Source organism: Botryllus schlosseri, chromosome 4 (assembly GCF_051294905.1).
Source record: "Botryllus schlosseri isolate E-star chromosome 4, Bs_hap1, whole genome shotgun sequence".
Taxonomy (NCBI): Eukaryota; Metazoa; Chordata; class Ascidiacea; order Stolidobranchia; family Styelidae; genus Botryllus; species Botryllus schlosseri.
The window spans coordinates 4,682,602-4,697,391 of record NC_137239.1 but is presented as its reverse complement, the minus strand read 5'-3'; the positions used below and the strand labels follow the sequence as shown (position 1 = coordinate 4,697,391).

Genomic DNA, 14,790 nt, shown 5'->3' with positions numbered 1-14,790 from the left:
GAACTGTGAGAATATCGGAATGGGAAGGTCAATAAAGCCGGATGTTTTTTATTATGTTTAGTTGTGGATGCGTTGCAGATTGCGATACACCAATACATTGCTGATTACAAATCAAAAGATTTTTTATGAACGCAGGCAAGATTATCTCAGTTGCAGCACAAGTCATTTATGACTGACGTCGGTTAACATATAAGATAATATATTAATTCTAGATAGATGAAAAATAAAGAACACTAAAATCAGGACGTTACTCTACTTCAAGATTCTTGGCACAATTACTATTTGTTTATTTATAATATTATTTCCTGTGATTCCGATTTATCAATGTTAACTGCGTAGAGAAAAGTACCTGGTAATTAGTGATCAAATCCCAAAGCTATTTGTAATTCATATTCCAACCGTTACACAACAAAAAAATAATTATTCGCTCCTTCTAAATTCCCAAACGATTACCAGTTAAAAATATGCGCGTTACATTGAAAACAGTGGTCGGATAGCTAGATGTGAAGCATGGCTTCTTAAACAGGGAATTTGGGGCACCAAATTTAGGGTTACGAAATGCATTAGCCGTGCGTCTTTCAGTGTTGGGATCAAGTCACTACCTTCGAGTCACGAGTCATATCGAGTCATTGCACATTTTGACTCGAGTCAAGTCAAGTCAATCGATTTTCAAAGGTGACTCGAGTCAAGTCAAGTCACTCGTTTTTTGGAGGTGACTCGAGTCAAGTCAAGTCAAGTCAAGTCAAGTCACGAGTCAAGTCACAATTCAAGTCAAATTGAATTTTCGAAGTATGAGTGATCGTTCAAATTCATTATATTTTACTAGCTGTGTTAAAGAGATCAATTTGCCATTTATCTTGAATCAAATAAGGAATATAAAGTTGGATATACATGCAAAAATGCGTTGTATCACTCACGCACACGTAAAACTGCTAATAAAATACGTCAGTAACTGTATAGCTACATTAGGGGTGTCAAACATACGACCCGCCAAATGATTCCATTCGGCCCGCGAATAAATTCTGAGTATATGTTGAAAATTGCGTGATTTTATCCAACACATGTCTCGAATTGTAGTACGAAATACTACTAAAAATATTCCTTCAAGATAGCAAATTTCGAGTATGTTCAGGTCACATTATAACCTCCCGACAGCGGAGTTGCGATAGTAGTCATCCTCAGGAGAAAATCACTGACATTGACACCCAATTTCGATAATGCGACAAACTACATATATTGAGTTAAGAGTTAGTAATATTTTGGAATCAGTTGACTGGTGCGGCCCGCGAGTGATCTGAATATTTGAACTCGACCCGCGACGTCAGTTGAGTTTGACAACTCTGAGCTACATGCTACATTCTCTTATTATCAGCCAAAATAGAGGAACGAATACGAAGCCTCGAGAAGATGAAAGAAATTGATATCGTACAATACACTTGCCATCTATACACACCCGTGAGAATATAAATGCATAAAATATATTTGTTCGATTTAAATCATACAAGAGGGTTAGTAAAGGTGAGCGCCGTGCAATGTATACACCGTGTTTGTTGGCTGCTACATTTGTATATGGATTAATAGATTGCTGAAACTGACACTCCATCCGTTCCAGTTGCTGACTTTATGAATTGATAGCCGCGTTCACTCGGCGTAATAATCGCCTACAGCAGGCAGCGCGACCGATATTACGCCTATCGAAATTTTGGAAAATTAGGTCAAACCTAACATCATGATGACTAACGCTAGAGAAATCGGTGATGTTTTACTGAGAGGGAAATATCACTATCTTTTAAGGAGCTGCATGTTCGAGACTGAGGCTATCAGGGTTCGCCCGATAAGTCATAAAAACTCCTAAAAATATCTCAACACATAAATATTTTCTCGCGTTCAGCACAATGTAGCTCTATGATGTATCTTGCGGTCAGCTGTTTCCATGGGGATAATACGCTAGAGGTGAATCTCCTGGTTACCACGATATACCCACGCTGCGATCTATAGCTTATATACAGATGTGACTTTATCTAAATTTTAGTGGGTCGAGTGAAATTCGAGGAAATCGTATAGATTTCATAACGTTACATCATTCCCTATATCAATCAATAAATCAATGGAATCTGTCAGAAATCATCAAATCCGTCATGTAACTAACAATAACATCACCGCGATCATCGCATTATGATATTCGCTGTGGCCTTGTTCTCGGATCGGATGTTCGTAGGTGTCGCTACGTTTACTGCTAGGATGTCCACGTGTCGCCATGTTTTAGTTCCAATATATTCGTACACCGGTTTTGCTGTTAATTGCCGTGCCATGGTGTTATAGTTTATCAGTGAGTCGGCGATAGGGAGAGAATCTGTAAGTGTCCAATGTGTAATCAATACCACACGAAACTAAATGCATTTAGATGAAGTGTGATATACAGATGAGCGTGACATAAGGAGGACAGGCTGATCGTTCATAACCTTCGTCGTTGATTTGGCTGGTCATTGCCAGCGTGATATGCCCACCCCTTCCGGTGTCCGGTCAATACCGAGAAAACCATTACCGAGAATGCCATTTCCGAGAATGGACACCACAGAGAATTGACATTACTGAGAATGGACACCACCGAGAATGGACATTACCGAGAATGCAATATATGCAATGCGGGCATGTTACTCATATGAACAGGACATGTATATATTTATCACGGTGTTGTCACATTCAGTGTCGATTCTCAGGTATAAATCTCGACAACGTCCGTCCTAGTAAGGCAGATTCTTGACATTGTTCATTCTCTGTAATGTCCATTCTCGATGCTGTCCATTCTCGGTAATGATTATTCTCGGTAATGAATATTCTCGGTAATTCTCGGTTGGGTCCATTCTCGGTAATTGTATTCTCGGTAATGTCCATTCTCGGAGGTGCATATTCTCGGTAATGACCATTCTCGGTAATGTCTATTCTCGATAGGGTCCATTCTCGGTAATGGTATTCTCGGTTATGTCCATTCTCGGTTGTGTCTATTCTCGGTAATGACCATTCTCGGTAAGGTTCCAGCTTCGGTAATGGTATTCTCAGTAATTTCCAACCTCGCATGCGGTTGACATCTCGCGTGACTCGGAATGCACTGAAAACGAGTCGACGTTTTGGGGAAAAAACTAGGAAACGGGTTGAATCGAGTCATATCCGAGCCTAAGCTCGGGATTTACCGAGGATATTTTTACAGTGTAAGGACAGAGCCGTCCAATAAACAGCGATGCGCATCTGTTAAATTAATCTGCTACTACGACAACGCAAGCTGTGATCAATTCGTTTGCGGTCAGCGTATTTGTGATGTAACAATGTACAATCAGTGAATGACTGGTTGCTCTCACAAGTCACACTGGCGTATCGTGAATAATCCGAACATGCACAAAATACATTGATTTAGTCGACACCGTTTACTCGATGACTTGAAATTGACTCGTAAATTTTGCTCCGAGTCACGAGTCAATCCACATTTTTGAAGCGCCGAGTCAAGTCAAGTCAAGTCATTTTTGCAAAGTGACTCGAGTCAAGTCAAGTCATTCGAAAAAGTTGACTCGAGTCTGACTCGAGTCAAGTCATGACTCGAGTCATCCCAACACTGGCGTCTTTTCGTTGTGCAATCCCGGAATTTATTAGCAATGGAAGAGTTTTGTGTTGGGAATCGTGTGTCTATTGATGGTAATGAAATTGTGCGTATCGCAAGTCGGTTTGAAACCCATATGGGACCCAAGACCCGAGTTTGTAGACTGCATGACAATGAACATTAGTTACAGGAGCACGGTTAGGGATGGTCTGTAGGGGTAAGAGCGCGAAAAAAAGGTCGAGAGAAACACTGATGAGAGACGTATAGATGTATATTTTACTTATGATAATCCGTAGTCTTTTACCATACTAAAACTACTTTCACCCGATCAAAGCCCGCAGGTATATGTGTAGAATAAACGCTCTACTGGACTCCTGCTAACGCAAGGACCGACGTTATCAACATTAATATCTTTTTAAATCTTTTTCGTCACCTTTTGTTTGGATTATTGGTAGAATATCATTGACTCCAAAAAATATGTAAACTTTTATTCACTCTATCGCAGTGTTTCTCAACCTTTCTGTCTTCGCGGACCCTATTTTGTCAAGCCCTCAAGTTTCTGGTAAAATTTAGCCTAATTATCGCACAACAGTGATATGATTTATCCTATAAATAATATCATACATTATGTAGAGATTGCAGTTTAGCCTAATTATCGCACAACCGTGATATGATTTATCCAATAAATATTATCATACATTATGTAGAAATTATTATCTCAATGCCATTTTATCTAGCAGCTCATCTTGAAGTTATTCTCCGAAAGTGGTTATGTATATTTCAGACGCAAATGAATGAAAAATTTCCATTTCTGGCGACTGATCACATCTTGATGAGACTAATAACTTTTAATCTTTCAAAGCCACCCTGATTGACCTTACTACCCTAACTTTTTATATTTTCACAAACCCCGACAAAACATCTTCAAATATCAATTTCTGTTTGTATCAATTTATCAATTAAAATGAGTTTGCATAGTAGGATATTTCATTTCCGACGGCAATTTTGGTAATGTGTGTCGATAAGTTTTACTAGTTTTGAAGCAAATTTGTCTCGTGATTTACCTAATTGAAAAATACAAATTAGGCTATCAATCATTATGCAAAGTTCGAGGTCTCGCGGACACCCTGAAATTGCTCCGCGGACCCCGGCTGAGAACCACTGCTTTATCGTATATATGAGCAGTAGGAATAACTCATATGTGGACAGGAAATACATACCAGTAGTAACTGCGGTGGCAGTCTCATTGTCAAAGATGGTCCACGTTGTTGTCGTCTCTGTAATGGAACGTTTGAGGTCAAGATATAACTAGGGTAACATTGAAACGTGTCGCGGAAATCCAGAATGGCTTAACGAAATCGGTAAATGATTGCGTTAAAAACAGGCATGTTGAAAACATCGTGCTTTCTCAAAACATGTTTTTTACTGTTTTATTTTTGTCTTTTAAACCACACATTTTACTTGTGGCGTCATGGTGGATGGACATTGGCAATTGAAAATATAAAGTAAATATGGCTCCTTCGACGAAAAAGCATTCCGGCCCTGTAATCAACGGACCATAAATGTTTTTAACCAGGACTACATCGTTTCGCAGCATTTTTACGGTCTACGGTCCATATCATCAGAATATCCATTCCGTACCAATCATCAATATCTACGTTCTATAATTATTAAACCGACGGGGATGTCGAGGGTTCCGACTATTCCATATCGCGTGCGTCGACTAAATCATTAACTTCAAATCATTGGTAGCCTCATACCATATACGTAAAGTATTAACTGAATTATAGCATAATAATGGAACTTTTGAAAACGAATAAAACACCACTTGGTTTTTCATAGAATAGCACTTTTTAAAACAAAAAAAAACATTTGTTTCAAATGCAACCCTAAATCTTTCTAAATACTTTTCAGCCAGCACTCGCAAGAATATTTTGAAGTCGCGGACAATCTGCGAATTGTAAATTACGGCACTAGCAATCTACATACCTCTACAGAGGGTTTGGGAGCGTAAAATCGGTCTGATCAATCATCTTTATGACTGGAAACGCGTTTGAATAATTTCAGGTTTCAGACTGCTTCCTATACTCTCGCTTAATTGGTACAGCAGTTTACTTTGCGGAGCTTCTTGGACGTAGAGAATTTCAATATTCAGTTTTATAGTATATTCATATTGAAATGAACCGGATTATTTTCCGCTGACACTCGGCAAGGGTAATCTTCAGCAACTATTAGAGAATTGCGAAGATCATTTTATGTCAACAATATCAACAAACAAATTTTGTGATACGATTGTTGAAGTGCAATGTTCTTTTCAATTCTCTACTAGTTGCTGACGATTACCCCTGGCGAGTCTCGTCCGAAAATATTCGGATTCATTTCAATATGAATATAACATTCAATTGTATATTGGAGTTTACTTAGCCTACATATGAGACCGACTGCATGTGAAGATCATGGATTAGGGCGCTGGAGGTTGATTCCTGCAATACCATAGTATGTTATAGAAAAAAGGAGCAAATTTAACGGTGAATTTAATTCCTGCCGGATAGATACTGGGCTTCACTTGAACGCGAGACATATACGATAATGTCAATGTTGTAATACCGAACCCGCGGATAGTGACGTTTATGTCAATTATTCGAATTATTCATGTTTCTCATAAATGCCGAGCTTGCTGTAAGAAATATATAAGACACATAAATCCTACTTTAGGTGGAAATTTAAAATGAAGAACTGACAAGTACTAAAGTAATTAGTTTCCAAAAGTATATTTAATCGGTAAGAAGTTAATTTTTAGCGGTTAATTGATGATTTTACTTCCAAAACTGCAACGCGCCTCTTAGTGACAACGGAAAATGACCATTACACAACAGATGTACTCAAATAGTTTCAGTCCTCGTGAAACAGGGGATATTTTGCTCTTTTCGCGTTTACAAAGTATCACAGGTGATTGAAAATCCCTCACAAATTACGTTCTACTTTACAAAATTAAAAGTGTGAAAGTTAGGTAGTTTCTCCTTAAAATACTGTTACGTATAATTGGGAGTACTTTAAAACATAAGCACTTGAGTTGGTAGTGCCCTTAGACATAACCTAGTTCGGTAGGCCGCAAGTAGAAGTACTTCGTTAATCACCGTGTCTAAGAATGAATTATAATGGTCATTGTTGCGGTAAAAATACATAATCCGGGAGCAACCCGCCCCTAAGTAAAATGACTAGTCCAAAGCAGACTTTAAAAATTTCAAAAATATTGTCAAATTATTATTCCTATTCGATGCATGAAAGGAGCAGAGTCCAGAAATACTGTAAATAAAGCATTGACAAGAGTTGCAGAGGCAGAGATGAATGAAAATGAAGAATCTGCATTAGAGAAATTATGCCAGGATTTTCGAGTACAACTGTAATTTTAGTCCAGTGGTGCATTCTAGGTCATCCGAAGAATATGCACGGCCCTCAATAACGTGATCTTTTCGATCACGTCGAAACGATCTTTTCCCGGAATCTATATGACATGTCTCATGAGATTTTTGCATCCGACGATTGTAGCGCCAATGACTATCGATGAGCATATAGAATGTTTATTTTGCATCAGAGTTGGATCAATCACAATAATTCCGTTCAATTGCAATTACAATTACTTCCTTGCATGTTTCAATTACACTACAATTACAATTACTCAATGTTAAAAATATCAAACTATAATTACAAATACAATTACTGTTTAACATGTAATAAATTACAATTACAATTACAATTACTGTTTAACATGTAATAAATTACAATTACAATTACAATTACTGTTAAACATGTAGTTGACTCGGTAGAAAGGTGTTCTTTGACAACCGTAGCGACGTAGGCTAATTAGAAACAATCTCAAGCTATTCATGTTTCATTCATGATACGTAGAATACCCATTAATTAAAAAAAATCCAACGTATTCGAGCTATTCCTAATCATGAGTACTGAAAACTACAAACACAGAAAAATGTTTCAAGCGACTGTTACCAACCAAGATTTTAAGTGACTAACAGCGAATAGGCTACAGGACAGTTAATGAAATGCAATCAAGCGTTTAGGCTAATCAGAGCTGAGTGAGGATAATGAAATGTAATTGGGAAGGCGTCAGCGATAAGGGTAATACAGATATGGTATGTAAAATTAAAATAAATGCAAAAGGAAATAACCGACTACGAATTACAACATTTTGGTTCGCATTTACATTTTCACTTGCTCGGAAAAATTGCATTTGATGAACATTAGGGTGCAGAAAGTTTCTGGCCCCAGTAAAGTTTGCCAAGATTGTAGGTAAGATTCGAATAACATCTCTACAAATGCGTGATCAAGTTTGATGAAGCGTTGGTTGGAAACTTGAATTTCTTTTTACAATTGTTGCAGCAAGCTTCGGTACTGGTCAGAGATTTAAAATATAAAAACGCTGACCGTGGCGTAGGAAATGGTTCAGCACGGGTTTTAGAAGAGTTTATTTGCTGCCTATCCATTTTTGAAATATTAGGATTTAGTTTTGCGCACTAGTTCTTTAACTTTTATAGACATGCCCCTCTTTATGACAGTGAAATATTTCGTGCCCCCCCCCCTGTCGTCATATCACACAATGAAACCACACCGTTAGCAATCCTTACAGATAATTTGATTGTATGGAAGTTTATGACTGTCGATGAGAGAATTCTCTTATATGAAATTCGGACTATACACAGATCATAACTAGGGCTGGGCAAAATCGAGTACCTGAGTGATTCGATTCTGAATCACGTTTTATGCTTCGAGTCGAGTCGAGTATTCGAGTATCACTCATTATGACGTCACAACAGAATGAACTATGTCAAATTTCAAATATATACCTTTTATGCCACCACAAAGAATATAATGCCTGGCATCCGTTACATTAAAGATACTTTGATAATTTTTCGACCATACCGATTTCATTGCACTTCGTGACAATGTTGTGGAATGATCATGACTTCGGAAATATGTTATTTCCAGTAACGTTCGCAGCTTTGAACAATGTCTCGTATGCTGCGACACGGCCAAACAAGATTTCAGTGCGTCGTCGGTGGAAAATAGTATGAAAACTATAATTCCCGTTAGTAAATTAACTTTCAGTGGCGAGAAGCGTATATTTTCATTACTCGAAGAAATCGTCTGTTACTACTCGACTCGAATCATTAAAATTAATGCTCGATTCAGATTCGAGTACTCGAATCATTGTGCCCAGCCCTAATCATAACAATGAAATGGAGGTGAATCGCGCCAAGCGCGAAAAAAATTCAGTTTACTGGAGCTTTGCGCCCCCTTTCAGATGCTTTCACGCCGCCCAAAATGGGACACGCCCCCCTCCCAGTTTTAGAACCACTGGTTTAGCCTATATTGTAATTCAGAAAGTTTTCTGTTGCTACTGAAGTATGGGAAACAGTTTAGCATGGCAGAATTATCTAGTTATAACTCGGCACCCATAGAACACCCCTGTAAATTGGCTAACTATTACAGGTGACGACGGTGTTCTAAGGCCTTAAGGTCCTGCAGAATGCGGCCCCTCGTCGTCATTCTGGCCCGTACCGGATTTTCCCTGGTGTGACAAATAAATGATTGATTGATTACACTGGTCAAGAAAATGCAAATATGTTTTTTAGGCAGCACATCTTAGAGCCGTTTCTGGGGTTTTTGAGGTTGCTGATTACGAATATCACATTAGTTTTGTCGGATTATCTCTTTGTCAGAAGATATTTATACCACTAAAAAGCCCAAAATTACTGTATTTATCCTTAAATATTTCACTTGGTAGAAAGAAAAACGTAGTTTTGTTCTAATTTTATACTGCGCATAAACAGCTAATTGACTATGAATAACCCGCATGTCATTCTCAGTCATTCTATCAATATTAATATGACATGATGCGAAATATATGCTTGTCAAAAAAGCAGTTTGTCAAGCCTAAAAATTGTACTTTTGCACATCGGAAATACAAATTCTCATCCCGAGATTAAAGAGGAGTATAAAACTATTAAATTTGTCCTTGAAAGGCCTGACTACAGTACCCATATGCTTCTCATTTCTTGTGACTGGTAAATGAATAATTTTCCGCTGAGTCAGCAAAGTGGGATACCTAGTAACCCTATCAAACGAGATGCTTAAATATGGTATCTGGTATATTCGAATACCGATGAAAGATTCCAATTTCACATTAGGATTTAGGATTTCACTGCATGTAATTTTACCTAAGATGTAGTAAATAAAACTTTTTTGATGATCACAAAACAGCCAACTACAAACAGTAGGTCCGAAAATTCGTATCTGCATATCGAAAACTTGAGCACAAGCATGAGCGTAAAAGATCACTTTCTGTTTCTGTTCAGTCAGCTTGATATATTTATTAATCATCTTGTTGATTAGCAAGGGGAGAGGTTCTACCAAGCCATCAGAACAGCAAAAGAAAAATATCAGCACAGATAAGATGAACAATTGATCATATTATGCCAGACCGTTGCCGGAACTATTCGAGAAACTGCACTAAATAGCTTACAGGCGAAAATCGAACAAAAAACAAATGTTATTTAAAATATATCAAAAATATCATATTCCAACTCACTATTTCAAATTTACAATAGGTGGTTGACGTGAAACTGCATGATTGAATTAATGTCTTATCCAGTTTTGTAACATTGGGAGAGCAACGAGATAATTTCAATGTTATAATGTGGGAGAGTTGTTGGATACTATTGTTCGCCCATTTTTTTAATATCCAGACTGAATTGCAGTACACCATAAACATTTTCCCAGTATTTTATGCAAATTATTTTTAGTAAGTATGTCACTACAGAGTGGTACTGCTCTGTTCACGCTCGCTATTGTAGTATCCTACCCGATGTCCGATATCACACGTATATTCCGTCTTATTCTGATCCATTATTCAATCCGCTTTCACTCTATCCCCCGCTTCACTATAAGTCTCATGCATACACGCGCACTGCGGTCATGAGACTCATATCCACAATGCCAAGACACTACAGCTATTAAACACTGATTTATCTAATTCTCCGTTTCCTTATTTGTGTCTGTCATTCACTTTGTCTGCGGAAAAATAGTCAGCTAGGCAAAAATTTAGAAATACTGGTATTGTGTAAGTTATTCTAAAAATTTATCGTTTTTGTATTCTATTTCATCTAAGTTCGCACGCACCTGTCGGTTTCTGAGAGGTTTCTGTAAATGCTGTTGTCTCTGCAAAACACAAAATAATATTGTAAAATATAGATTATGAAAAGTAAGAGACAAAATGGTAAGAATATTCAATATATTTGATCAGTGATCATTGACATTCTATCAGTTACAGGCGACTCGTCCATCGACTATAAATTATGTAGAAAAACGATCATTACAGAGTTTTATTTTCTAACTCTGAATCAGTAATAATTTATTTTGAATGCAAAAAAAGATTGCCAAATGACAAACAAACTTTGCCAATTTTGATTCAAATATATTCAAGTGACTTAATTTTTCAGGGTGACTCAGGTCTACGGTTGCCATATTTTGTGACACAAATTCCGGACATTCTTCAGCACCCACTATCGGGTTATGTAATGAGGTATGAACATCGCGTCTGTCATTATGACGTCACATTAGCTAAGCTTTACCGATTGCCTGTATACCTTATACAGGAGTAGGACATAGGTCAGGAATTGCGCCATCTGTATTGTGAGCTCTGGACATTGCTAGGGTCGGCAGTAAATTTCCTCAATGTGTTTTACAGTTCTGCTCTACGGTGCAGTCATGTGGTTGCGTATTGTAACCAATACCAACATTTTTCAACTGATCTTAGCCCACCATCGTCTACTAATCGATGCAACTTATTGGGGTATTACTCTATGCATCTGGTATCTATATACATCTGGTATTTCCATATATTACTGTGAAATGCATCAGCACGTTGTCCAATCGGTGGTTTCCAACCTTTTATGATCCGTTCTTCATTTCCAATTTGAAAATGATCCGGGGCACAGCACAAAATTTGATAAGCTGGTTACTAAAAAAGATCCACTTGCCGAAATTTGCTCACTGCCTATTAGGGAAGCTGATTACGTACATCATCTTCGCGATCCCAATAATAATGGCAAAGAACACCCAGTGTTAGAGCCACTGTCTTTGACTCTAATTTCCAAACAGCTTTTACCGATTCTAGGAATGGACCGTGCTCCAATTAGACTTATTTCAGTTGACGATGGATAGTTTCGTTTATATTGGTTGCATTTCTGGCAAGGGCGGTGGTCGTGATATTAAAATTAATATACTACACCCTAAATCGCGCACTGCGCTAAGAAAGACTTCGACTAGCATAAATCTGTTAAAAAATAATATTGTTTGTCTTGATTTACGAAACAAATTTCAGCCTGCCTCAGGCCTTCAAAATTCTGGAAATAAAGACATATTTTAGAATTTCCCCCCAATGCAATTTGAACAGTGAAATTCTGGACATGTCCGACAAATTCCAGACGTATGGCAAACCTACTACTCTAGTCAAGTCAAGTAATTCAATGTTTGGAGGTGACACGAGTCACGTTAAGTCGATTCAAGTTATGAGTCGGGCCACACATTCTTATAGAAATTCTTGAGTACGAGGCATGATTCACGTGATTTACTTTTGTGACATGATGAGTGCGGATTGAGTCGCTGGAAATGATGAATAGAGTAACAAATATAGAATTAATTGTGCCTCGGTTTGCCAATAATTCTGTACTTCAAATGTTGAAGCTTAAATAAACTCTCTCTTTCTCTGTTTGCTTAAAATTTTATCAGCACCAACCTGTTGTTTGCGCAGTCGTTTCAGTAACCATTGTTGAATCTGTAAAACGACAAAGACCTTAGTGAAGGGGCGGTCAACATACGGTCGGGAAAGCGATTTTATACGGACCGCAAAGAGTTACTTCCGCGAAAGTAATAGTGTAATCTAAAATTACTAACAAACTTTATGCGCCACAGAATGAATCCAAGTTTGTCAGCCCTAAAAATATCGTCATGAAACTGCTGGATCTGTTTGAATCTATAAACATTTGCGAGCAAACATTCTCGACCATGAACATTAACAGGACAAGGCTGTGGTACAATATTACTGATGTTCACGTGCAGTCTTTACTAAGGTTATCTACATCTGACATACCGTCAGAGTTCAAATAACTTGTCGACAACTTTGATCGACCACATATATCAGATTGACCACAACAGCTATTTAGGTATATTAGGTTAATAAATTCAATAAATATCGTTTTTGGTCTGTATGCTTTAAAATTAAAGCAGTGTTCCTTTAACCTTGTCACCAGCGCCCCCAAGGCGGATATGGATTTTTAAGGGGACGAACACACCCAGTGGGCGATATGAGGGGCGCTGGGTTCAATGGGACGCTATATATCGCTGAGTTGTCATTGCAAATTAACATTCGGCAAAATCCGTCAAATCTTGAAAATATTCGTAGCGCTACACGCGAAATATATGCCGGCCATTTTTGCAACATGTATCTATATAGGCTGGGTATATTATATTTCATATAAAAGAGTTGCGCGTACTTCTAGGACGCCAACTCCCCGTTAACCGATTGGCAACGGCTGCCATTTTCAAAAAAAATTTTACTGCATTTTTCAAAATCGAAAAATGGTACCTTGCTGGGACCCGAACACAGTGAACCAGGTATCGTTCGATTCAAAATGTCAACGCGCAGCCGATTGCGCCACTCAAATCGACGCCGACGATGTGTCTCATTACTTATATCAAGGGCAAGCCGAGAAAACGTTGGTTGGGAACAGAAATGCTAAATTGCGAACCTTATGAACCTTAGTATAGGTATTCGATGACGATAGAGTCTTATGTATTGTATAGGCGCAGTATTCATTGTTCTAGAGAGCCCTGAGTCGACACTCTACGTCTAACAGGCGATAATTTCTAATCAAAACACTACCGACCGTTTTAGTCAACTCGCGGCAGGCCGCCGAGAGAATGAGTCATGCGGCGAGTGACGCGCGCGTATGGTAACTTCGAAGGCTTATAACTGAAACTGTTGTGAACCTAAATCAGTCATTTTAGTCTTCCTAGACGGAGATTATACAGTCCTTACCACAATGATATACTGCAAATGCTTATCATTACTGCAACGTAAAGTTTATGATGTTATTTGGTAGCACGTCCAATATATACAACATTTTGCGGGTAATGTACACCGAGTAGTATTGCAGTTATTACGATATATACATGACTAATAACTGTTGTCTGATGTAGATATAATCTTATGGGCATGTACCCTTCACAGAAACAATCTAAGAATGTATATTACAAACAGAATTCAGGACATATCACTTTATGTTATGGATATTCGTCCCTGCGTTTGACACTACCGTGGTAGTCTGCAGCGATTTTCTTCGCGATTTTCAGAAGCGGCCTTGGGGTGACTTAGGCATAACTAATGTTGTTTACATTGGCCTTGTAGGTGGAGATTGACTAGTTCTATTGAATGAGACAAACCGCAAATACTTATCATTACTACAACGTAAGATATATATCGATGTACGACAGCTCTTTGTATATCTAGACGCACGCTTTTGCGTAGGTATAATCGCTGAGTAATTTTGTGCGTATTCCGAATTATACTTCACCGTTAGCCGTTATTTAGAATCATATAGGTAACAACAATCCACAGACACAATCTATGAAGGTCTATGGCTATTAGAACACGATATATATCACGTTATGTGACGGGTATTCATCCATCTGCTAGAAGCTGGTACGGTAGTCTGCGGGAATTCGCTTCCCGATTTCCAATGCAACCTTGAGCGGTGTGGAACTAACTAGTATAGTTGTTTTAGCAAAAAAACAGAAGCTGACAATCCCTATTCATAGCAACTAACTACAGCTGGTTATGACGAATAAAACCAAATGTACAACAGTATATATGACGGGTATGAGGAACGCGCGTCTGCGCAATGATGCTTCGGCGGATATTGTTGTCACGCGGCCTATCACATAGCTTTTGAACAGCTTATATGTAACTAATATCAGATATGAAGATATGTGTGGACTTGTATGAACGCTAGCTATTCACATAAGAAACAACTATGCCCTAAGCCGGCTAGAGCGAAACATACAGAACGTTATCTGAGAGTAGTCAATGACGCGCGAATTGCCGAGACAGTGTATTTTGC

The 14,790-nt window shown here is 38.2% G+C and overlaps 1 protein-coding gene across 37 annotated transcripts in view; it reads right to left on the bottom strand.

Moving 5' to 3' along the window:
• Nucleotides 1-14,790, bottom strand: part of LOC145437880 (adhesion G-protein coupled receptor G7-like) — a 161,772-nt gene that overhangs the window by 120,486 nt on the left and 26,496 nt on the right. For 16 of the 37 annotated variants that reach the window (XM_080315224.1, XM_080315228.1, XM_080315232.1 and 13 more), the window contains 3 exons: nucleotides 12,408-12,446; nucleotides 10,790-10,828; nucleotides 4,813-4,869 (listed from right to left, as the gene is read on the bottom strand). The exons of 3 other annotated variants lie outside the window; for them this stretch is intronic. In XM_080315224.1, coding sequence (XP_080171350.1) covers nucleotides 4,813-4,869; nucleotides 10,790-10,828; nucleotides 12,408-12,446 — 135 coding nt within the window. The remainder of the gene's footprint in view (nucleotides 1-4,812; nucleotides 4,870-10,789; nucleotides 10,829-12,407; nucleotides 12,447-14,790) is intronic. 18 more of the 37 variants (XM_080315242.1, XM_080315245.1, XM_080315248.1 and 15 more) reach the window with 4 other exon arrangements.